The 24,979-nt window shown below is 48.7% G+C and overlaps 1 protein-coding gene across 1 annotated transcript in view; it reads left to right on the forward strand.

Moving 5' to 3' along the window:
- THSD7A (thrombospondin type 1 domain containing 7A) overlaps positions 1 to 24,979 on the forward strand; it is a 395,672-nt gene that overhangs the window by 168,736 nt on the left and 201,957 nt on the right. Inside the window, exon 2 of the mRNA XM_040352268.1 lies at positions 18,722 to 19,553. Within this exon, the coding sequence (XP_040208202.1) occupies positions 18,722 to 19,553 (832 nt within the window). The remainder of the gene's footprint in view (positions 1 to 18,721; positions 19,554 to 24,979) is intronic.

The following is a 24,979-nucleotide window of genomic DNA, read 5'->3' on the forward strand; positions in this document are numbered from 1 at the left end:
GGCCGGGAAAGTCCTAAGACCCGATTGCCTGGGAGGGGATGCAGGGGGGAAGCCGCGGCCTGGATGCGGTAAGTGCAGGGCTGGCGGGAGATGGGCAAGCAAAGAGTCGATCAATTGTGTGACGAGGGGCGGGTGGGGGGGAGTGAGGATGCCAGGTTTGCTGCCCCCCAAAAAGCATTACCCCTTAAAATTAAAGTGTTTTGGTTTGGCTTGAAGAAAAAGTGGCAACCCTACGGCCAGCATCAAGGGGTTAAGAAAAAGGGCTAATATACCATATCAACGATTACTCAGTTCTCTACAGATACCTTACAGCCAATCAAATCAAAGATGTTCCAGAGCCAGAGCCAATCAACAGGCTTGTAATTTGTAGACCCAACCACTCTATTAATAGTAAAGCTGACATTTAAGCCTCATTCACATCCGAGTGTAGGCAGGTGCAGTCTACTTTCTCCACTGCGGGTGGCACTCTCTACAGTTGGAGAGGACGTCAAGAGGAACACAGATCCTCTATGGTTTTTTGGGTCACTGGGGAAGCTTCCAATTAGATGACGCTGCCCCATGTGACTCTGGCAGCCATCTTGGGTCAGGCAGAGCCTATTTAAGGCCCTGGCTCCCAGGTTTGGCATGCATTTATGGGTGGGGTAGACTAGGGGCAGGTACCCTGCTTGCAAGGGACAGAACTAGCGACCAGAAAAGTTTCCTGACGAAAAGGGAATGCGCGGGGCTCGCAACTGCTCTGGACACCTGCCATGTTGGGCGCAAGATGCCCAGGCCACATTCCTCCACTCGCTACAGACGCTGACAGTTTAGTTTCACAGGTTTGACTAATGCGGTTTAATTTTTGTCACGTCCATGGTGTTAATTGAGTACAATTATGATGCACTGGAAGCTAGTTGAATGCAGAGAATAACTTTACTTGCATGGAGGATTGCAGAACATGTCTTCACATCTGAACTACTTGCCATCTTTCAGCAGCTTGTATACAGTTCTCACTGACTTGTCGTATTCCTTCCAGTGCCTGGGCCCATAACCCGCTGGCTGAGTATTGAAGTGATGCGCTGGAAGCTTGTTGAATGCAGAGAATAACTTTATTTGCATGGAGGATAGCAATAAACATACAGTACCTTCCAACTTTTTGAGATGGGAGCGAGGGACACCTATTAACAAATGTATGTAGCATAGGACACACCCACTGCCACGCCCCCTTAAAGGAGAATTATTAGTTAAACCCATAAGTGCTTTATTTTTACCACTTTATTCCTTTATATTGGCTTTTGACGTTTTCAAATGCAGCAATTTAGAAATTGGATGAAAGATTTAGCACTGGGAAACTCTTTTTGAAAGATAAATAGTGCATTTTATATACAACTATATAGATCAGACCAAAATGAGGGACATATGAGGAGGAATGAGGGACAGAGGGACTTCATTCCGAATCAGGGACAGTCCCTCGAAATAAGGGACATTTGGGAGGTATGGCAATAAATGTTGTGACTGTGAAGACATGTATAGCTAGATTCAGGTACATGGCCGCAACTTTGCGGCGGCGTAGTTTAAGGCATTTAAGCTACGCTGCCGTAAGTTAGCGAGGCAAGTACATGATTCACAATGTACTTGCCTGCTAAGTTACGGCGGCGTAGCGTAAATGCGGTGGGCGCAGGCGCGCCTAATTCAAATTTCGGCTGAGGGGGCGTGTTTTATGTTAATATGCTTTGACCTTACGTTTTTGACGTATTTTTTTAACTGCGCAGGCGCCGGGCGCCTACATTTCCCAGTGTGCATTGCGGCTAAGTACGCCGCACGGGCCTATTGATTTCGACATGGACGTAAACTACGTAAATCCCTATTCACGGACGACTTACGCAAACGACGTAAACATTTCGAATTTCGAAGCGGGAACGGCGGCCATACTTTAACATTACTATTCCATCTATTAGATGGAATAACTTTAGGCCTGATAATGCATTACGGAAACGGCGTAAATGTACTGCGGCGGCCGGGCGTACGTTCGTGAATCGGCGTATCTACTGATTTACATATTCTACGCCGACCGCAATGGAAGCGCCACCTAGCGGCCAGCCTCAATATTGCAACCTAAGATAGGACGGCGCAAGCCGTCGTATCTTAGATATGTTTAAGCGTATCTCTGTTTGAGAATACACTTAAACATAGGTCGGCACAGATTCAGAGTTAGGTCGGCTTATCTGTAGATAAGCCGGCCTAACTCTTTCTGAATCTAGCTAGTATTGTTATCCTCCATGCAAGTAAAGGTATTCTCTGCATTCAACAAGCTTCCAGCGCATCATTTCAATACTCAGCCAACAGGTTATGGGCCCAGGCACTGGAAGGAATACGACAAGTCAGTGAGTACTGTATACTGTACCATTCAAAGGGGATATGTTGTGCCACAGCTGCGGCACCATGCAGTTAAGGACACTGTTGCGCATCTTCTAAAGGGCAGCGCGTTTGTGTGAGCGTAGGGAAAACACAAAATTTTGCACACACGTTCCCAGCATGCACAGAGTTTGAAAGTAGGCTTCAGGATCTCTAGTCTGAAAGTCTAAGGGCCTCTTCATACCAGAAACCACAATTTTTTGCATGAACGTTGATGAATGCACGACATACACTTTTTTTCACACGTTTGCTGTGCATTTTTTTTTTTTTTTTCAGGGCATTTGTGCTTTGAGGTCACTTTATTTTTCCTTCTTTATTGGGATTTTTAGTGCGCTGCTTTACGTTTTCACGCATTTGCGTTGCAAAAAATACTTTTTTGCACTGGTGTGAACTATGCCCATTGGATAACATGGATTTTGGACTGTCTATGCAGTGGGAATGCGTTCTGATACTTTGCTGCAGGCGACGCACAGAATTCTAAACATCCAGCAGGTACAAGCACGGCGCTGTTTTTTTCTGTGTCGTCGTCTTCGGGTTTTTTCTCCGCGTCCCTCAGGGGCTCCGAGCTGAAACTTACTTATTGTTAAACAAGACATGGGTGGCCTGAATCTACAAAGCAATTCACAATCCCTCCCCCGCCGGGAGCCAGAAAAGACGACCCACATACTCTTTACAATTTAATGTGTAATCTCCCGATGGTGGGGATGGTTTTCCTTTTGTTCAGGTTTCATTTTTGTCTCTTTGTCGCCGGGTAGAAATGTCTTTCCTGCTGCTTCTTGTAATGAGAGTTCACTGAACTATTCCACAATCTCCTCATTCGCTGTGGCCGCCGCGTCCTGCCTGGAATAACGATCGACCAAGGTTATTATGTGTGCAGCTTTTCCTCCGACTTCTCCCGCTGAAGGCTGTTCTGAATGTATTCCACATATTGCGATTAAAGGATAACTTCGCAGAGCACTGCTTGGCTTTTTACCAGACAGAAAAAAGTAAAAGAAAAAAATATTCTGTATTCAAACTCAAAAACGAAAATTTCATGTATTGCAGTTTATCATTTCTTAGATGGCGTGGCTGCATTAGCTTTTTTACTTTATTTCCACCTGGTAATCCAAATAGTTACATGTTTGTGGCTTAGGGTGGCTACGCCAACTTCTCTGCAGTGGCAGTGCGTCCATAGTGGGCGCAGGAGCGCCGCCCCCCTCTCTCCTGCACCCGTCAATTAACAATAGATAGATTCATGCATTGCAAACTGGCTGCATTTGATGGGGCAAACTGACGGCAATTGATGGGCACAGGGGCTGCGTTTGATGAGCACAGTGGCAGCAATTGATGGGCACAGTAGCTGCGTTTGATGGGCACAGTGGCGGCAATTGATGGGCACAGTAGCTGTATTTGATGGGCACAGTGGCGGCAATTGATGGGCACAGTAGCTGCGTTTGATGGGCAGAGTGGCTGCAATTGATGGGGCAAACTGGCGGCATTTGATGGGGAAAACCGGCGGCATTTGATGGGGCAAACTGGTGGCAATTGATGGGCACAGTGGTGGCAATTGATGGGCACAGTGGCTGCGTTTGATGGGCACAGTGGCGGCAATTGACGGGCACAGTAGCTGTATTTGATGGGCACAGTGGCGGCAATTGATGGGCTTAGTAGCTGCGTTTGATGGGCAGAGTGGCTGCAAGTGATGGGGCAAACTGGCGGCATTTTATGGGGGAAAACTGGCGGCTATTGATGGGGCAAACTGGCGGCAATTGATGAGCACAGTGGTGGCAATTGATGGACACAGTGGATGCGTTTGATGGGCACAGTGGCGGCAATTGATGGGCACTGTGGCTGTGTTTTATCGGCACAGTGACGGCAATTGATGGGCACAGTAGCTGCGTTTGATGGGCACAGTGGCGGAAATTGATGGGCACAGTAGCTGCGTTTGATGGCACAGTGGCGGCAATTGATGTGCACAGTAGCTGCGTTTGATGGGCACAGTAGCTGCATTTGATGGGCACAGTGGCGGAAATTGATGGGCACAGTAGCTGCGTTTGATGGCACAGTGGCGGCAATTGATGGGCACAGTAGCTGCGTTTGATGGCACAGTGGTGGCAATTGATGGGCACAGTAGCTGCATTTGATGGGCACAGTAGCTGCATTTGATGGGCACAGTGGCGGAAATTGATGGGCACAGTAGCTGCGTTTGATGGCACAGTGGTGGCAATTGATAGGCACAGTAGCTGCGCTTGATGGGCACAGTAGCTGCATTTGATGGGCACAGTGGCGGAAATTGATGGGCACAGGTGCTGCGTTTGATGGCACAGTGGCGGCAATTGATGGGCACAGTAGCTGGGTTTGATGGGCACAGTAGCTGGGTTTGATGGGCACAGTGGCTGCAATTGATGTTTTTTTTTTTTACAGTTTGTATGCGCCCCCCCCAAAAAATTCCGAGCACCAGCCGCCACTGCTTCTCTGCTGTATCTATAGAGGAGCAGCATTGCCACCCTTGGACATCAACATTGTCTGCAGAGTTCTAAGATGTGGTGGCTTCGTTCGTTTTTTGTTTTTTTTTAGGATTGTTTTCCTTTATTTTTGCTGTCCCGCTATAAGTTGCTGATCGCCGCCATTACTAGTATAAGAAGTGGTTAAAGCCTATTTTATTTTCCATAAAATGTACCTTCAGAGACTACTGAAGTCAGGGAGAGCCAGGCAAGTAGTATTTTCAGGAGGAAGCTACTTTAATAGTCCTCTGGTAAAGGAACAGTTTCTAGGGAAGGATTTGACGTCCTCATATGTTGTATAAGGTGATAGGGCAGGGAGGAGGAATTAGCTGAATGCTGAATATTCATGTTTTACTGAAGTGAACTCTTAATTAGAACCCATTATTGAAGAAATGAGAATTGTTAATGGTTTTCGGCACTGCGGGTGATTCCAGCCCTGCAGTCTCTGATTTGAGGAATGATGTCCTATAAGCCCCTCGGCTATGAAGACATGGCTGGTGATAATATCCCCCCACACTGTCAGATCTTCCATCACCCAACCAACCACTCTTCTCACTTCCATCTCCTGAGTGAGATCAAAGACAGTGACAGCCAATACACCTTCCTACACCGGGATGCCAAGGAGCCAATACACCTTCCTACACCGGGATGCCAAGGAGCCAATACACCTTTCTGCACCGTGATGCCAAGGAGCCAATACAGCTTCCTACACCGGGATGCCAAGGAGCCAATACACCTTCCTACACCGGGATGCCAAGGAGCCAATACACCTTCCTACACCGGGATGCCAAGGAGCCAATACACCTTCCTACACCGGGATGCCAAGGAGCCAATACACCTTCCTACACCGGGATGCCAAGGAGCCAATACACCTTCCTACACCGGGATGCCAAGGAGCCAATACACCTTCCTACACCGGGATGCCAAGGAGCCAATATACCTTCCTATCCTACACCAGGATGCCAAGGAGCCAATATACCTTCCTACACCGGGATGCCAAGGAGCCAATACACCTTCCTACATCGGGATGCCAAGGAGCCAATATACCTTCCTACACCGGGATGCCAAGGAGCCAATACACCTTCCTACACCGGGATGCCAAGGAGCCAATACACCTTCCTACACCGGGATGCCAAGGAGCCAATACACCTTCCTGCACCGGGATGCCAAGGAGCCAATACACCTTCCTACACCGGGATGCCAAGGAGCCAATACACCTTCCTGCACCGGGATGCAAGGAGCCAATACACCTTCCTGCACCGGGATGCCAAGGAGCCAATACACCTTCCTGCACCGGGATGCCAAGGAGCCAATACACCTTCCTGCACTGGGATGCCAAGGAGCCAATACACCTTCCTACACCGGGATGCCAAGGAGCCAATACACCTTCCTGCACCGGGATGCCAAGGAGCCAATACACCTTCCTGCACCGGGATGCCAAGGAGCCAATACACCTTCCTGCACCGGGATGCCAAGGAGCCAATACACCTTCCTGCACCGGGATGCCAAGGAGCCAATACACCTTCCTACACCGGGATGCCAAGGAGCCAATACACCTTCCTACACCGGGATGCCAAGGAGCCAATACACCTTAATACACTGGGATGCCAAGGAGCCAATACACCTTCCTGCACCGGGATGCCAAGGAGCCAATACACCTTCCTACACCGGGATGCCAAGGAGCCAATACACCTTCCTGCACCGGGATGCCAAGGAGCCAATACACCTTCCTACACCGGGATGCCAAGGAGCCAATACACCTTCCTGCACCGGGATGCCAAGGAGCCGATACACCTTCCTGCACCGGGATGCCAAGGAGCCGATACACCTTCCTGCACCGGGATGCCAAGGAGCCGATACACCTTCCTGCACCGGGATGCCAAGGAGCCAATACACCTTCCTACACCGGGATGCCAAGGAGCCAATACACCTTCCTACACCGGGATGCCAAGGAGCCAATACACCTTTCTGCACCGTGATGCCAAGGAGCCAATACACCTTCCTACACCGGGATGCCAAGGAGCCAATACACCTTCCTACACCGGGATGCCAAGGAGCCAATACACCTTCCTACACCGGGATGCCAAGGAGCCAATACACCTTCCTACACGGGATGCCAAGGAGCCATACACCTTCCTACACCGGGATGCCAAGGAGCCAATACACCTTCCTACACCGGGATGCCAAGGAGCCAATACGCCTTCCTACACCGGGATGCCAAGGAGCCAATATACCTTCCTATCCTACACCAGGATGCCAAGGAGCCAATAATACCTTCCACACCGGGATGCCAAGGAGCCAATACACCTTCCTACATAGGGATGCCAAGGAGCCAATTATACCTTCCTACACCGGGATGTCCAAGGAGCCAATACACCTTCCTACACCGGATGCCAAGGAGCCAATACACCTTCCTACACGGGATGCCAAGGAGCCAATACCCTTCCTGCACCGGGATGCCAAGGAGCCATACACCTTCCTACACCGGGAGCCAAGGAGCAATACCCCTTCCTGCACGGGATGCCCAAGGAGCCAAACAACCTTCCTGCACGGGATGCCAAGGAGCCAAATACACCTTCCTGCACTGGGATGCCAAGGAGCCAATACACCTTCCTACACCGGATGCCAAGGAGCCAATACACCTTCCTGCACCGGGATGCCAGGAGCCAATACACCTTCCTGCACGGGATGCCAAGGAGCCAATACACCTTCCTGCACCGGGATGCCAAGGAGCCAATACACCTTCCTGCACCGGGATGCCAAGGAGCCAATACACCTTCCTACACCGGGATGCCAAGGAGCCATTACACCTTCTACACGGGATGCCAAGGAGCCAAACACCTTAATACACCGGGATGCCAAGGAGCCATACACCTTCCTGCACCGGGATGCCAAGGAGCCAATACACCTTCCTACACGGGATGCCAAGGAGCCAATACACCTTCCTGCACCGGGATGCCAAGAGCCAATACACCTTCCTACACCGGGATGCAAGGCGCCAATACCACCTTCCTGCACCGGGATGCCAAGGAGCCGATACACCTTCCTGCACCGGGATGCCAAGGAGCCGAACACTTCCTACACCGGGATGCCAAGGAGCCAATACACCTTCCTGCACCGGGATGCCAAGGAGCCAATACACCTTCCTGCACCGGGATGCCAAGGAGCCAATACACCTTCCTGCACCGGGATGGCCAAGGAGCCAATACACTTCCTGCACCGGGATGCAAGGAGCCAATACACCTTCCTGCACCGGGATGCCAAGGAGCCAATACACCTTCCTACACCGGGATGCCAAGGAGCCAATACACCTTAATACACCGGGATGCCAAGGAGCCAATACACCTTCCTGCACCGGGATGCCAAGGAGCCAATACACCTTCCTACACCGGGATGCCAAGGAGCCAATACACCTTCCTGCACCGGGATGCCAAGGAGCCGATACACCTTCCTACACCGGGATGCCAAGGAGCCGATACACCTTCCTGCACCGTGATCGCAAGGAGCCGATACACCTTCCTGCACCGGGATGCCAAGGAGCCGATACACCTTCCTGCACCGGGATGCCAAGGAGCCGATACACCTTCCTGCACCGGGATGCCAAGGAGCCGATACACCTTCCTGCACCGGGATGCCAAGGAGCCAATACACCTTCCTGCACCGGGATGCCAAGGAGCCAATACACCTTCCTACACCGGGATGCCAAGGTTCACCTTTGCCAAGAAATCTGCCTGTGCGGGTAAAGGGGTGTCTGGAGTGAAAAACAAATTTTGCAGCTTTGACCAAAGTTGATTAATGCCTTGCTATAGGCTGAGGCCCATGGTCTCCAAAGTGCAACCATTTTCTTGCCTTTATCTAGTCCTTGGGGCACTATTCCAACTACTGACACCAATGATGGGGCACTATTCCGCTTACTGACAACATCGAAAAGGCATAATTCCCCCCACTGACACCAATGATGGGGTACCATTCCTACCACTGACACCACTGATGGGGTACCATTCCTCCCACTGACACCAATGATGGGGTACCATTCCTCCAACTAACACCAAATGGGGTACCATTCCTCCCACTGACACCAATGATGGGGTACCATTCCTCCCACTGACACCAATGATGGGGTACCATTCCTCCAACTAACACCAAATGGGGTACCATTCCTCCCACTGACACCAATGATGGGGTACCATTCCTCCCACTGACATCAATGATGGGGTACCATTCCTCCCACTGACACCAATGATGGGGTACCATTCCTCCAACTGACACCAATGATGGGGTACCATTCCTCCCACTGACACCAATGATGGGGTACCATTCCTCCTAATGATACCAATGATGGGGTACCATTCCTCCCACTGACACCAATGATCGGACACTATTCCTCCCACTGATATAAATGTTGGAACACTATTCCTCCCACTGACACCAATGATGGGACATTATTCCTATATATTCCAAAAAGCGGAAGTTCCGTTTTTGGGTGGAACTCCGCTTTAATGCATTCTATGAATGTTAAAACCATTTTGTGCTGCAGCAGCGCCCCCGAGCACACCTAAGGACCCGTACACATGAGAGGATCTATCCGCTGGAATTGATCTGCGGATCAGTTCCAGCGGATAGATCCTGTGGTGTGTACGGCCCAGCGGATCTTTTTCCGCTGATTTTTTTCGGCCCGACCGATTTCCAGCAGATAAAAATTTCTTAGCATGCTAAGAAATTTATCCGCTGGAATCGGCTTCAGCGGATCGATCCGGTGGTCTGTACAGACTCACCGGATCGATCCGTCCGATTCCCTCCCTCGCATGCATCGTAATGATTCGACGCATGCGTGGGTATCCTTATATGACAGCGTCGCGCACTTCGCCGCGTCATCATCGCGGCGACAGCGCGACACGTCATCGCGATGGGATTTCGGCGCGGATTTCGATCCGATGGTGAGTACACTCCATCGGATCCAAATCCGCGGATTAATCCTCTCGTCTGTACCCGGCATTACACTTACCTGAGCCCCGTAATTCCCACGACGGGAACGGGCACACCACATTGACAGCAGCGCAGCCATTGGCTCCAGCTGCTGTTAATCAAATCCAATGACGCGGGCGCCGCAGAGTCTACGAATGCAGGACACGGGAGCGCACGCGCACAGGTGTCCCTTCGACGAGCGCTTCTCTGGCGGGACACTCGAGAAGAGGAGGAGCCAGGAGCACTGCGGAGGGACCCCAGAAGAGGAGGATTGGGGCCACTCTGTGCCAAACCAATGCACAGAGGAGGTAAGTATAATGTATTTGTTTTTTTTAAACTGAACCTTTACAACCCCTTTAACCAGTTGGTAACCGCCCTATAGCCAAAATACGGCTACAGAGCGGTTCCTGTACTCTAGGAGGGCGTCAATGTACGTCCTCCCAGAGACTGCGTTGTGCGCGCCCGAGCGGGCGCGCACACGCGATCGCCGGTGCTCGCCGGGTCTACGGGACCCGCAGCAACAGCACTCGCGGTAAGGAGCCAATGGAAGCGGCTCCTTACCACGTGATCGCGCCGTCCAATGACGGCGCGATCACTTGTAAACAAACCGGCGTCATGTAATGACGCCGGTTCCTCCCTCTCCTCTCTGTACCGTTCGGTACAGTGTGAGAGGAGAGGGAGGGGGGGGGGATCGGGCGGCAGCAGCAGCCGCCGCACTGTGGGCTGGATCTGTGACAATTGCAGTCACAGATCCAGCCATCCCTGCGCAATACTCTGCAAAATAAAAATGATGATGAGTGCATTACTCTGCAATACCCCACCCCATACTCTGCAATACCCCACCCCATACTCTGCAATACCCACCCTGGGGGGGGTGGGTATTGCAGAGTATGGGGTGGGGTATTGCAGAGTATGGGGTGGGGTATTGCAGAGTATTGCACTCATCATTTTTTTTATTTTACTCTGCAATACCCACCCCCCCATACTCTGCAATACCCACCCACCCATACTCTGCAATACCCACCCCCCCATACTCTGCAATACCCACCCATACTCTGCAATACCCCCCCCCATACTCTGCAATACCCCCCCCCATACTCTGCAATACCCCCCCCCATACTCTGCAATACCCCCCCCATACTCTGCAATACCCCCCCCATACTCTGCAATACCCCCCCATACTCTGCAATACCCCCCCCCCTACTCTGCAATACCCCCCCCCATACTCTGCAATACCCCCCCATACTCTGCAATACCCCCCCAATACTCCGCAATACCCTCAATACTCCAATACCTTGCAATACGTCGCCTATGGGGATTTTTAAGTAGCAACGTTTGGCGCAATTTCACGAGCGTGTGCAATTTTGAAGGGTGACATGTTGGGTATCTATTTACTCGGCGTAACTTCATCTTTCATATTATGCAAAAACATTGGGCTAACTTTACTGTTTTTTTTTTTTTTTAAGCACAAAACTGTTTTTTTTTTAAAAACACGCGTTCAAAAAATTGCTGCGAAAATACCGTGCAAGATAAAAAGTTGCAACAACCGCCATTGTATTCTCTAGGGTCTTTGAAAAAAAAGCATATATAATGTTTTGGGTTTCTATGTAATTTTTTTAGCAAATAAATGATGATTTTTACATGTAGGAGAGAAATGTCAGAATTGGCCTGGGTGCTCCAGAACGCCTGATGGTGCTCCCTGCATGTTGGGCCTCTCTATGTGGCCACGCTGTGTAAAAGTCTCACACATGTGGTATCGCTATACTCGGGAGGAATAGCAGAATGTGTTTTGGGGTGTAATTTGTAGTATGCATATGCTGTGTGTGAGAAATAACCTGCTAATATGACAGAAACTAGATTTTTTTTTTTTTTTTTTACAGAATTTTCAGTCTTTTTTCTTTTATAGCGCAAAAAATAAAAACCGCAGAGGTGATCAAATACCACCAAAAGAAAGCTCTATTTGTGGGAAAAAAAGGACAAAAATTTCAGATGGGTACAATGTTGTATGACTGAGTAATTGTCATTCAAATTGTGAGAGCACCGAAAGCTGAAAATTGGTCTGGTGATTAAGGGGGTTTTCGTGCCCAGTGGTCAAGTGGTTAATCTGTAATATCCGTTTTGGACGGCCTGACCCTTTAATTATTGCCTCCTTCCATGGGGGGGGGGGGGGGGTGTCCAGGCTCTTTGTTTTCGGAGGCCCCTTTGATTGCTGTCCTCAGACTTAGCCGGTTCAATCATTTGAACTTTGAAAAGCAACAAAAAAAAGGGTGCGGAGCGAGTGGAGCGGGGAGAGAGGTTATTATATAAAAGTGGTACAGTATGACGGCAGGCGAAGACGCGGCCATGAAACGCAGACTTTGATGTTCACTTCAGTGAATGGCGGGCCTTTGATGTCGGCTTCAAACTGCGCCCGTTTCCCCCAGTGAGCAATTTGAAAAGTAGGATCATTGACTTTATTGGCAAGTTACGGCAGCTCTTTTCCGACCAATCAGCAGTGACTGAGGATGACAATCATTTCAGAGTTATTTAGCCTTTGTTTCATCAACACGTAGCAATTGCGTTGACATTCTTTACAGGTGAATGGGGACAGACCATCATTGTGGTGCCGCAGGGCATGTGCATGCAGGGCCGCCATCAGGGGGGTACGGGCATTACACCTGTAAGAGGCCCGATGGTCCCCAGGGGCCCGGTGCCCCCCCATTTTTTTCCGTCAGACCATCATTATGGTGCCGCATGTCTCCTTGTGATGAGATTTAATGCTCGGTTCACACATGCCGCGGCCGTGATCCGCAGGGGGTCCCAATTTCTGCACCTGAATCAGAACTAAAGACGCACGGTAGACATGTGCATGCAGGGCCACCATAGGCGTGCGCACAGGGTGTGCCAGGTGTGCCTAATTACCTTGTGCAGTGCAGATTGCCCCTTCCTTCCTCTTCTCTCCCAAAGGCTGCTGCTGCTGTCACACACTGGGGAAGTTTTAAAAAGAGTGGGGGAAGGGGCCGGTAAATATATCATTTACCGGCCCCTTCCCTTTAGGAATTAAAACGGTAAGTGATCGGTACCATATGTGTTTGAACTTTGGAGTGCACACCCTAATGCAATAGGCTGCGCACACCTATGAGGGCCACCATTAGGGGGGTACAGGCATTACACCTGTAAGGGGCCCGGTGCCCCCCATTTTTTTCCGTCTGACCCCCCCCCGCTTATCAGCACCAACCCACCCCCCCCCCGCTTATCATCTCGCGGCAGGAACGAGAAGAGATGACACTTTAGTTACCACAACCCCCCCCCCCCCCACACTTATCTCGCGGCAGGAGAGAGAAGGCCCCCCTGTTCTATGCTCCAGCTGTGTAAGGGGCCCCAAAATTTGTGATGGCTGCCCTGTGTGCATGACAAAAAATGAGTTTTGTTTACATTCGTTAATCCAGGTACAGTGGAACCTCTGATTACGAGCATAATCCAGGAGAATACTTGTAATCCAAAGCACTCGCGTATCAAAGCGAGTTTCCCCATAGAAGTCAATGGAAACGAAAATAATTTGTTCCGCATTGACTTCAATGGCATGCAATACCGCATGTGGCCAGAAATGGGGGGGGGGGGGCACCGGAGAGCCTCAGGAACACTCGGAAAGGCCCAAGGACAGCTCGGCTGACTTAGAAACCCCTTGGAAAGACTTGGAAACACCCGGGAACTGAGTATTTCCGAATGGTTCAGAACAGCTCCGCTCAGTTCTGCTTGGCTCCAGTGCCCCCGCACCTCAGGCCAAACACGGTACTGCAGGCCCCATTAGCTTGAATTCTACTCGTTTTGAGAGACAACGCTCGCAAACCGAGTCAGAATAAAAAAAAAAGTTGCTCGTCTTTCAAAACGCTCGTTAACCACGTTACTCGTAAACCGAGTTTCCACTGTACTTTCTTTAGTCATTTACTTTCATTAAACTGCGACATTATGGCAGACAGATCGGACACTTTTGAATTTTTTTTAGGACCATTGTCATTTATACATCAATCAGTGCTATAAAAATGCACTGATAAATGTCACTGACAGGGAAGGGGTTAACACTAGGGGAGTGATCAAGGGGTTAATGTGTTCCCTGGGAGGCGTTTCTAACTGTGGGGGAAGGGGACTGACTGGCAGAGGAGACATATCGCTGTTCCTGATCACTAGGAACAGTAGATCCGTCTCTCCTCCCCTATCAGAACGGGGATCTGTCTGTTTACATTGACAGATCCTTATTCTATCTCTCAGGAGCGATCACGGGTGGACGGCCGACATCGTGGCCTTCGCCGCCCCCTCTTAAAGCTGCCGACGTACAATGAGGGCGATTCGCCCAGGAGAGCCAACCTGCCGCAGTACAACTGCAGTGGCTGATCCTAAATTGTTTAAATTCAGTTGATTCGTTCAATTTTTCGAGATTCATATTTGGAATTCGTTTTTATTAGCTAGATTCAGAGAGAATGGTGCAAAGTTGCGGCGGCGTAGCTTAGCGTGTTTAGGCTACGCCGCCGTAAGTTAGCGAGGCAAGTACTTGATTCTCAAAGTACTTGCCTGCTAAGTTACGGCGGCGTAGCCTAAAGTGGGCGGGCGTAAGGGCGCCTAATTCAAATGTGTGTAAGGGGGCGTGTTTTATGTTAATGGGGCTTGACCTTACGTTTTTGATAGTTTTTTTTTAACTGCGCATGCGCCGGGCGCCTACATTTCCCAGTGTGCATTGCGGCTAAGTACGCCGCACGGGCCTATTAATTTCCACGTGGACGTAAACAACATAAATCCCTATTCACGGACGACTTACGCAAACGTCGTAAACATTTCGAATTTCGAAGCGGGAACGGCGGCCATACTTTAACATTACTATTCCAAATAGATGGAATAACTTTAGGCCTGATAATGCCTTTACGGAAACGGCGTAAATGTACTGCGGCGGCCGGGCGTACGTTCGTGAATCGGCGTATCTACTAATTTACATATTCTACGCCGACCGCAATGGAAGCGCCACCTAGCTGCCAGCCTCAATATTGCAACCTAAGATAGGACGGCGCAAGCCGTCGTATCTTAGATATGTTTAAGCGTATCTCTGATTGAGAATACACTTAAACATAAGTCGGCGTAGATTCTGAGTTAGGTCGGCTTATCTACTGATAAGCCGGCCTAACTCTTTCTGAATCTAGCTATATGTCTTTTTCAAATTTTTAAAAAAAAAAAAAAGTTTGGGGTCCAGGGGACCTACAGGCAGCCAGTACTGGGTCCCCAAATTCCAGGAGATCAGGCGCAAAAAGGTGACTTGAGTATAAGCCGAGGGGGGCATTATCAGCACACAAAAAATTTGCTGAAAAACTCGGCTTATACTCGAGTATATACGGTAAATATTTTCTTCTTTTGTTTTTTCTTTTTTTTTTACGCTTTCAGATTCTTGTATATTCCCATGTCCATCCTCCTCCTCCGACTGTCGGGATTGTTTGTGTTCAGATTCATCAATTTAATTTAATTGGCTTCACTCTGCGTTTGAAAATGCAATTAGAGCCAGTGGTACCTTTTCTTTCATTATTTTCCGGGACACGCGAGAATTCGCTCTTTCATGCGGGGGGGAACAGGATCCACTTTAAGCGCAAAAAAAAACAAAAATAATGTTAATTAAAACGCGCACCGTCTTGTCCAAGGTGCTGTCTGACGATAAGCGATGGCTGCAATATGGATTCCGCCGCTTTTGTTTGTGGAATTGCGATGAAATTGTCGGTTATGTCTATTTTTTTTTATATTTTTGCATTTTTTTTTTACGCATTTAGGGCTCTGCCGGTGTCCTCATATTGAGCTTTTCTGTAATTTTCTGAAAAAATATAAAAAAAAAAGCGTACAGCCTACTAGCGTGCGTCCCTGCTTGCTCAGAGTGAAGTTAATACAGCTGTGATCTTGTTATTTGCGAAAGGTCGATGAGAGATAAACCAAGGTGTAATCACGCTGGAATGGAAAGGGAATTGCATTTGTATGTGGCGTATATTTATTTAGTAAGTGTGCTGGAAATCTTTGAAGCTACGATTTAAATGTAATCAGCGCGGAACACCAAAGGAGTTTTTTTTATGGGCTTAATCTATCTTTCCCAGCTGGCTACGTGGAATATAGAAGCGTAAAACAAAATAACTTACTAGTATTGTCTATAAAATGATATGTTTTTAGACGGCTCTATAATAAAATTATTTATAGGTGGCTTATTAAATGTGTAAAAAGACCCCGTGACATCAAGCTGCGGTAGTACTTAAGGTCCCATGCACACGAAAGCATCCTGTTGCAGGGTAAAACAAATGTTAATGCCTGAACCATGGGCGTCTGCAGGTAGGGGCAATGGGGGGCAAGCACCCCCTCCCCCTGGAATCGGGGATCAGCAAGGTGTCCGCCATAGGCGTGCATATGAGTGGTACACGCCTGAAATCTGCACCCTGTACTTAGCACACGCCTGGATTCTGCACCCTGTACATAGCACACACCTGGATTCTGCACCCTGTACATAGCACACACCTGGATTCTGCACCCTGTACATAGAACACGCCTGGATTCTGCACCCTGTACATAGCACACGCCTGGATTCTGCACCCTGTACATAGCACACGCCTGGATTCTGCACCCTGTACATAGCACACACCTGGATTCTGAACCCTGTACATAGCAGACGCCTGGAATTTGCACCCTGTACATAGAACACGCCTGGATTCTGCACCCTGTACATAGCACACGCCTGGATTCTGAACCCTGTACATAGCACACGCCTGAAATCTGTACCCTGTGCATATCACACACCTGGATTATGCACCCTGTACATGGCACACGCCAGGATTATGCACCCTGTGCACAGCACACACCTGGAATCTGCACCATGTACATAGCACACACCTGGTATCTGCACCATGTACATAGCACACACCTGGTATCTGCACCCTGTACATAGCACACACCTGGTATCTGCACCCTGTACATAGCACACACCTGGAATCTGCACCTTGTACATAGCACATGCCTAGAATCTGCTCCCTATATATAGCACACGCCTGGATTCTGCACCCTATATATAGCACACGCCTGGATTCTGCACCCTGTGCATAGCACACACCTGGAATCTGCACCTTGTACATAACACATGCCTAGAATCTGCACCCTATACATAGCACACGCCTGTAATCTGCACCCTGTACATGGCACATGCCTGAAATCTGCACCCTGTACATAGCACACAGCTGGATTCTGCACCCTGTACATGGCACACGCCAGGATTCTGCACCCTGTACATAGCACACACCTGGAATCTGCACCCTGTACATAGCACACACCTGGAATCTGCACCCTGTACATAGCACATGCCTAGAATCTGGTCCCTATATATAGCACACGCCTGGATTCTGCACCCTATAGATACATACCTCCCAAATGTCCCTGATTTTGAGGGACTGTCCCTGATTTGGAGCAATGTCCCTCTGTCCCTCATTCTCCTCATTTTGCTGATAGGTGTCCCTCATTCCCATCTCAAAAAGTTGGGAGGTATGTACATAGCACACGCCTGGACTCTGCACCCTGTGCCTAGCACACACCTGGAATCTGCACCTTGTACATAACACATGCCTAGAATCTGCTCCCTATATATAGCACACGCCTGGAATCTGCACCCTATATATAGCACACGCCTGGAATCTGCACCCTGTGCATAGCACACACCTGGAATCTGCACCCTGTACATAGCACACACCTGGAATCTGCACCTTGTACATAACACATGCCTTGAATCTGCTCCCTGTACATAGCACACGCCTGGATTCTGCACCCTGTACATAGCACACATGATCTACTTCATGTCTGGTGCCTACACTGTCCTCCCTGCACTGTCTTCTGGGAAACACACAGGTCCCAGAAGACAGCGGGGACCAGTGAGGACACGCAGGGCTACTCGCGCATGCGCAGTAGGGAACCGGGAAGTGAAGCCGCAATGCTTCACTTCCTGATTCCCTCACTGAGGATGGCGGCGGGGGCAGCCGAGAGCCGAGCCATTGATCGGCTTCGGCTGCTGGCATCGCGGGCACCCTGGACAGGTAAGGGTCCATTTATTAAAAGTCAGCAGCCACAGTATTTGTAGCTGCTGGCTTTTAATATTTTTTTTTAGGCGGACCTCCACTTTAAGTGGTTAAAGGGGAGTTCCACCCACAATTTCACTTTTTAAATATAAATACCCCTGTAATACACAAGCTTAATGTATTCTAGTAAAGTTAGTCTGTAAACTAAGGTCCGTTTTGTTAGGTTGTTACAGCATTTAAATAGTTTATAATCTAGAAATAGACCGTGGCCATCTTAAGTGTGGGCATCATGAAGCCAGACTGTATGACTTCCTGGATTTCAGCTTTGCATATCTCGCACATGCTCAGTGCACAAGCAATGTAATAGGTTTCAGTCAGGTTTGCAAGGACTACTGGGAAACATGATGCCTATCCCAGAAACCCTTGCAAATAGCCTAGGCAAATAAGGAGGAGGAAGTAATGAAGGACTACAAAATAAAGGTATTTACAAGCAACAAATTAAATAAAAATTGTCCATTCTGAACACTATGAGATTAGGGCATGCAGCACAGACAAACATAAAAAAAATGGGTGGAACTCCACTTTAAGTAATTTTACGCAAAAAAAAGAAAAAAATGCTGTAGAGAGAAACTGGTTAACAAACAGATACAGTACGAGACCCTTTTATGTGTAACAGACCAAAAGGGGGCAAATAAGAGAAGTTCTTTGTTGGGTTTAAGCCTCAGCTTTTGATATTTATGACTAGGTTTGTAGAATGTTGTACAAATCATGAATAGGTTATGATTACTGATACTATTGTCTTATCTTCTGCTGTATTTTATGTTTCAGGTCCCTGGGGAAGATGCATGGGAGATGAATGTGGGCCCGGTGGGATTCAAACAAGGGCCGTATGGTGCGCCCATATTGAGGGATGGACAACCCTCCCCACAAACTGCAAACAGATCGACAGACCTGAAAACCAGCAGAACTGTTTTAGGGTGTGCGACTGGCACAAAGAACTATACGACTGGCAGCTGGGCAGCTGGAACCAGTGTGTGCCGGTAACGTCAAGGTTGCCGGAAAAGCCTTCAGAGTGCACAAAGGGCGAGGAAGGAATCCAGACCCGGGAAGTCGTCTGTTTACAAAAAGCCACCGGGTCGGAGGCCGATGACAGTATATGCGAATACTTCGAGCCGAAGCCCAGGCTGGAACAAGGGTGCCTTATTCCCTGCCCCCAGGACTGCGTGGTGTCCGAGTTCTCCCCCTGGTCGGAATGTTCCAAGACGTGCGGCAATGGCTTGCAACACCGAACGCGCCATGTGTTGGCCACGGCCCAGTTTGGTGGGTCGGCCTGCCCGAACCTCACCGAGTTCCAAGTTTGCCAGACGTCACCCTGCGAAGGGGAGGAGAATATGTACAGCCTCAGCGTGGGACCTTGGAGCTCCTGCTCCATGCCTCTGTCCAGGCATGTACGGCAAGCTGGCAAGAGAGGGCGGAACAGGGAACGGGCAAAGGAGAGAGAAAAGGCCTTAAAGGACCCAGAGGCCCGGGAGCTAATCAAAAAGAAGAGAAACCGCAATAGGAAAAACCGCCAAGAGAACAGATATTGGGATATACAAATTGGCTATCAAACGCGAATAGTCACCTGTATGCACAAGAATGGAAAAACCGCGGCATTGAGGTAATTTATTTATATTAAACAAAACGGTGGTTGTGATCCTCTGAAATGTAAAATGAACAAAGCATATCTTTCTATGTTGTGTAATTGCCTCAATCCAAAGCACCTACCTGTGATTTCTCTTTCTCTGCCATCTGCATGAGTCACTTCTGAGGCCGCGTACACACGGTCGGTCAAAACCAATGAAAACGTACTGAAGGACCTTTTCATCTGTCCAAACCGATCGTGTGTGGGCCCCATCGGTCAGTTAACCTTTGGTCAAAAAATTTAGAACTTGCTTTAACCACTTAAGCCCCGGACCATTTTGCAGCTAAATGCCCAGGCCAGGTTTTGCGATTCGGCACTGCGTCGCTTTAACAGACAATTGCGCGGTCGTGCGACGTGGCTCCCAAACAAAATTGGCGTCCTTTTGTTCACACAAATAGAGCTTTCTTTTGGTGGTATTTGATCACCTCTGCGGTTTTTATTTTTTGCGCTATAAACAAAAATAAAGCGTCAATTTTGAAAAAAAATCAATATTTTCTACTTTTTGCTATAATAAATATCCCCCAAAAACATATATATATAAAAAAAAATTCCTCAGTTTAGGCCGATACGTATTCTTCTACCTATTTTTGGTAAAAAAAAATCGCAATAGGCGTTTATCGATTGGTTTGCGCAAAATGTATAGCGTTTATAAAATAGGGGATAGTTTTATTGCATTTTTATTAATTCTTTTTTTTTTACTACTAATGGCGGCGATCAGCGATTTTTTTCGTGACTGCGGCATTATGGCGGACACTTCGGACAATTTTGACACATTTTTGGGACCATTGTCATTTTCACAGCAAAAAAATGCATTTAAATTGCATTGTTTATTGTGAAAATGACAGTTGCCGTTTGGGAGTTAACCACAGGGGGCGCTGTAGGAGTTATGTTTCACCTAGTGTGTGTTTACAACTGTAGGGGGGTGTGGCTGTAGGACTGACGTCATCGATCGAGTCTCCCTATAAAAGGGATCACTCGATCGATGCAGCGCCATAGTGAAGCCCGGGAAAGCCGTGTTTACATACGGCTCTCCCCGTTCTTCAGCTCCGGGGCGACTATAAACGAATAGCCGCGCCGTCGTCCCGGATCGCTCCCCGCGGGAATCCGACCGCCGCATGTAGCAGGGGGGGTCCCGATCGGACCCCCCACCCGCTAGAAGGCAAGGACGTACATGTACGCCCATTTGCCTGTACGTGCCATTCTGTGGACGTACATATACATGCGGCGGTCGGGAAGTGGTTAAAATTGAACCGATGGACTGGTAACCGATAGGTCAAAACCGATGGTTAATATGCAAAAGCATCGGTTAAAAATCCACGCATGCTCAGAATCAAGTCGACGCATGCTTGGAAGCATTGAACTTTGTTTTTTTCAGCACGTCGTTGTGTTTTACGTCACAGCGTTCTGACACGATCGGTTATTTAACCTATGGTGTGTAGGCACATCAGACCATCAGTCAGCTTCATCGGTTAACCATGAATGGACTGATCCTGTGTTCATCGGTTGGACTGATCGTGTGTACGCGGCCTGACAGTCTATGCTGACACTAGTCAGTCCCAGGAGATGGCCCTGTCTCTGCTCCAGCACACAGCAGGTGATTGACAGCCTCAGATGTGTGGAGATGCCATTAACAAAGGGCACTACCACATGTCTGCTAAAGGGCAGCACGTTTCTATGTATGTTGGGAAAGCACAAAGGGCCAGATTCTGGTAGATCGCCGCATCTTTGCGGCGGCGTAACGTATCTCATTTACGTTACGCCGCAGCAAGTTTTACGAGCAAGTGCTTGATTCACAAAGCACTTGCCTGTAAAGTTGCGGCGGCGTAGCGTAAATCCTCCGGCGCAAGCCCGCCTGATTCAAATGATCCGGCTAGGGGGCGTGGATCATTTAAATTAGGCGCGTTCCCGCGCCGAACGTACTGCGCATGCGCCGTCCCTAAAATTTCCCGACGTGCATTGCGCTAAATGACGTCGCAAGGACGCCATTGGTTTCGACGTTAACGTAAATGGCGTCCAGCGCCATTCACGGACGACTTACGCAAACGACGTAAATTTTCAAATTTCGACGCGGGAACGACGCCCATACTTAACATTGACTGTGCCTCATATATCCAGGGGGAACTTTACGCGTCGCAAATATTACGTAAACGTCGTAACTTCACTGCGTCCGTCGGGCGTAAGTTTGGGAATTCGCGTATTTTGCTAATTTGCATACTCGATCGGGAAAACGACGTTGGCGACACCTAGCGGCGAAAAAAAAAATGCATTTAAGATCCGACAGCGTAAGAGCCTTACGCCTGTTGGATCTAATGGTTATCTATGCGTAACTGATTCTAAGAATCAGGCGCATAGATACGACGGGCGGACTCAGAGATACGACGGCGTATCAGGCGATACGCCGGCGTATCTCTTTTGAGAATCTGGCCCAAAATGTTGTCCTCATTTTTTTTATAATAAGCATCCTTTACCTGCAGACATTCCTCTTTTCACTTCCTCATTGTTCGTTTTTGCTCAGAAATTGCTCTATTTCTTCTCTGTTCTGTTCACTTCCTGCTTGTCTGATTGTTACTCACCACCGTGAAGGGAGGCTTTACTGCGGTGGTCAGTGACGTGCTCACCCCCTCCTGGGAACTACATCTGTGCGGCAGGACGCTCTCTATGTGTTAGAGACTTCAAGGAGGTGTGAATTACTGAGCGTGACGCAGTTCATACTGGGAAATGTAGTTCTTACATGAACGAGCGCTGCAAACCAGGAAGTGAATGAGAGAACAGAAACTAGAATGCCGGAGGTGATATAGATGAAGGAATTTAATAGGTATTTACTAGTTTTTTAACAGAATCATTACACTATTCTGTCTGTCTACCTTGCAGACATTCATTTTAGGCAACATTTTTTTTTTCCTTTAGTGACCCTTTAACCGCTTGCCGACCAGCCGTCACAGTTTTACTGCGACAACATGGCCTGGCTGGGCGAAACAACGTTATGTGACGTTGCTTTGCCCTGTGGCCACTAGGGACACACGAGCGCCGCTGGAGGCACGCGTGCGCACCCGCTGCTTTGCCCCAGAGCCGATGCGAGTGCCCGACGGGTGTGATGACCGCCGGGCCCCCGCGATCACTCGTGACACAGCGAGAACCGGGAGCACGACTCAGGGGAGAAATGAATGATCGTCTGTTCATACAATTTATGAACACCGATCAGTCTCCTCCTCTAGTAAGTCCCACCCCCACCCACAGTTAGAATCACTCCCTAGGACACACTTAACCCCTTGATCGCCCCCTGGTGTTAACCCCTTCACTGCCAGTGACATTTTTGCAGTGATCAGTGCATTTTTATAGCACTGATCACTCTAAAAATGCCAATGGTCCCAAAAATGTGTCACAAGTGTTCGATGTGTCTGCCATAATGTCACAGTCCCGATAAAAATGGCAGATCGCCACCAATACTAGTAAAAAATAAAAATGCCATCCTAGGCTTTCACACTGAGGCAATGCGCTGGCAGGAGAGAAAAAAATCTCCTGCAAGCAGCATCTTTGGAGCGGTGAGAGGAGCGGTATGTATACCGCTCCTTCACCCGCCCTTCCCATTTAAAACAATGTAAAAACCGCGATAATACCGCCCGCAATGCGCCTCTGCAGAGGCGCATTGCGTGCGGTATTAACCCTATTATCGGCCGTTAGCGGGGGTTAATACCGCACCGCTAGCGGCCGAATCCTGCGGCAATTCCGACGGTATAGCACCGCTATTTTTAAATCTGGCCTGTTAAGCCGCGTACACACGATCAGTCCATCCGATGAGAACGGACGGATGGACCGTTGTGATAGGTTAACCGATGAAGCTGATGACTCGCACCTACACACCATCGGTTAAATAACCGATCGTGTCAGAACGCGGTGACGTAAAACACAACGGCGTGCTGAAAAAAACGAAGTTTAATGCTTCCAAGCATGCGTCGACTTGATTCTGAGCATGCGTGGATTTTTAATCGATGATTGTGCGTACTAACGATCAGGTTTTGACCTATCGGTTAGCAATCCATCGGTTACATTTTAAAGCAAGTTGGCTTTTTTTTAACCTGAAGGTTAAATAACCTATGGGGCCCACACACGATCGGGTTGGACCGATGAAAACGGTCCATCAGACCGTTATCCTCTGGTTAACCAATCATGTGTACGAGGCCTTAGTGGGCTCTGAGGACAGGGTTGATGACCACTGCTATAGGGATATACTAAAAAGTCAATTGACTTGGGTTATGGCTGCTTTATGGTCTCTGTAGGACTCCAGGCTACTCAAGCGATTGCAGAAATCGTTATCTCTTAAAGTGTACATTTACTGTCATCACCAGCTGAATTTTTTTTCTGCCATTCTTTATTTTGTTCCCTTCATCCACGTCATTGATTAATCTCTGATTTGTCCAAACTGCACAAAGTTAAAGTGGTTGTAAACCCTTTACAACCACTTTTACCTACAGGTAAGCCTAGATTAAGGCTCCATTCACATCTAGGCGTTTTCACGCCAGACGCCCGACGCTCGTGCCGCTGGAGGGGAGATTTCACATTGATGTCTATGGAGATCACATCTCACGCCGAAACGCCGCCTGAAAAAAAGTCCCGGACCCTTTTTTTCAGGCGCCATTGGCGTTCGGCCATAGACAACAATGTGTTGTAAAAAAAAAAAAAAAAAGACACGTTTTGTCGCGGCAAATCGCAGGTTAAATACGCCGAAATACGTCGCGTTACAGTGTGAATGCGGCCTTAGGATTACTTGTAGGTGCAAGAAATATCTCCCAAACCTCCACGGTTTAGCAGATATTTACAAATGAGATAGGCGCCGATGTCTACGGCGCATGCCCCACAGACAACGGTGCAGGCGCACTTTAGTAACGACGAGCGTGCCATTTCTAAAGGAGATCGTGCCGTGACTGGCGGCTCCCAACATCATCATGGCTCCGGCCAATCACAGCGCCGCAATACCCAGAAGGAAGATGGATGCTTTGTAGAAGAGGGGAAAGCGGGGACATCGCAGGCTTCGGTTTCAGGTAAGTGACACATAACGGGCTACTATGCGATGCATAGTAGCTAGGGATGAGCCGAACACCCCCCCATTGGGTTCGCACCAGAAACTTTGAATGGACCGAACGTTCGCGTGAACATTTAGAACCCCATTGACGTCTATGGGACTCGAACGTTCGAATTCAAAAGTGCTCATTTTAAAGCCTAATATGCAAGTTATTATTGTAAAACGTCTTTGAGAACCCGGGTCTTGCCCCAGGGAACATGTATCAATGGAAAAAAAGATTTAAAAACGGTTGTTTTTTTCAGGACTCCTGAAAAAACTACAGTTTTTAAAACTTTTTTTTCATTGATACATGTTCCTTCAGGCAAAACCTGGGTTCTCAAAG

The sequence above is a fragment of the Rana temporaria genome, chromosome 5, assembly GCF_905171775.1.
Source record: "Rana temporaria chromosome 5, aRanTem1.1, whole genome shotgun sequence".
Lineage (NCBI taxonomy): Eukaryota > Metazoa > Chordata > Amphibia > Anura > Ranidae > Rana > Rana temporaria.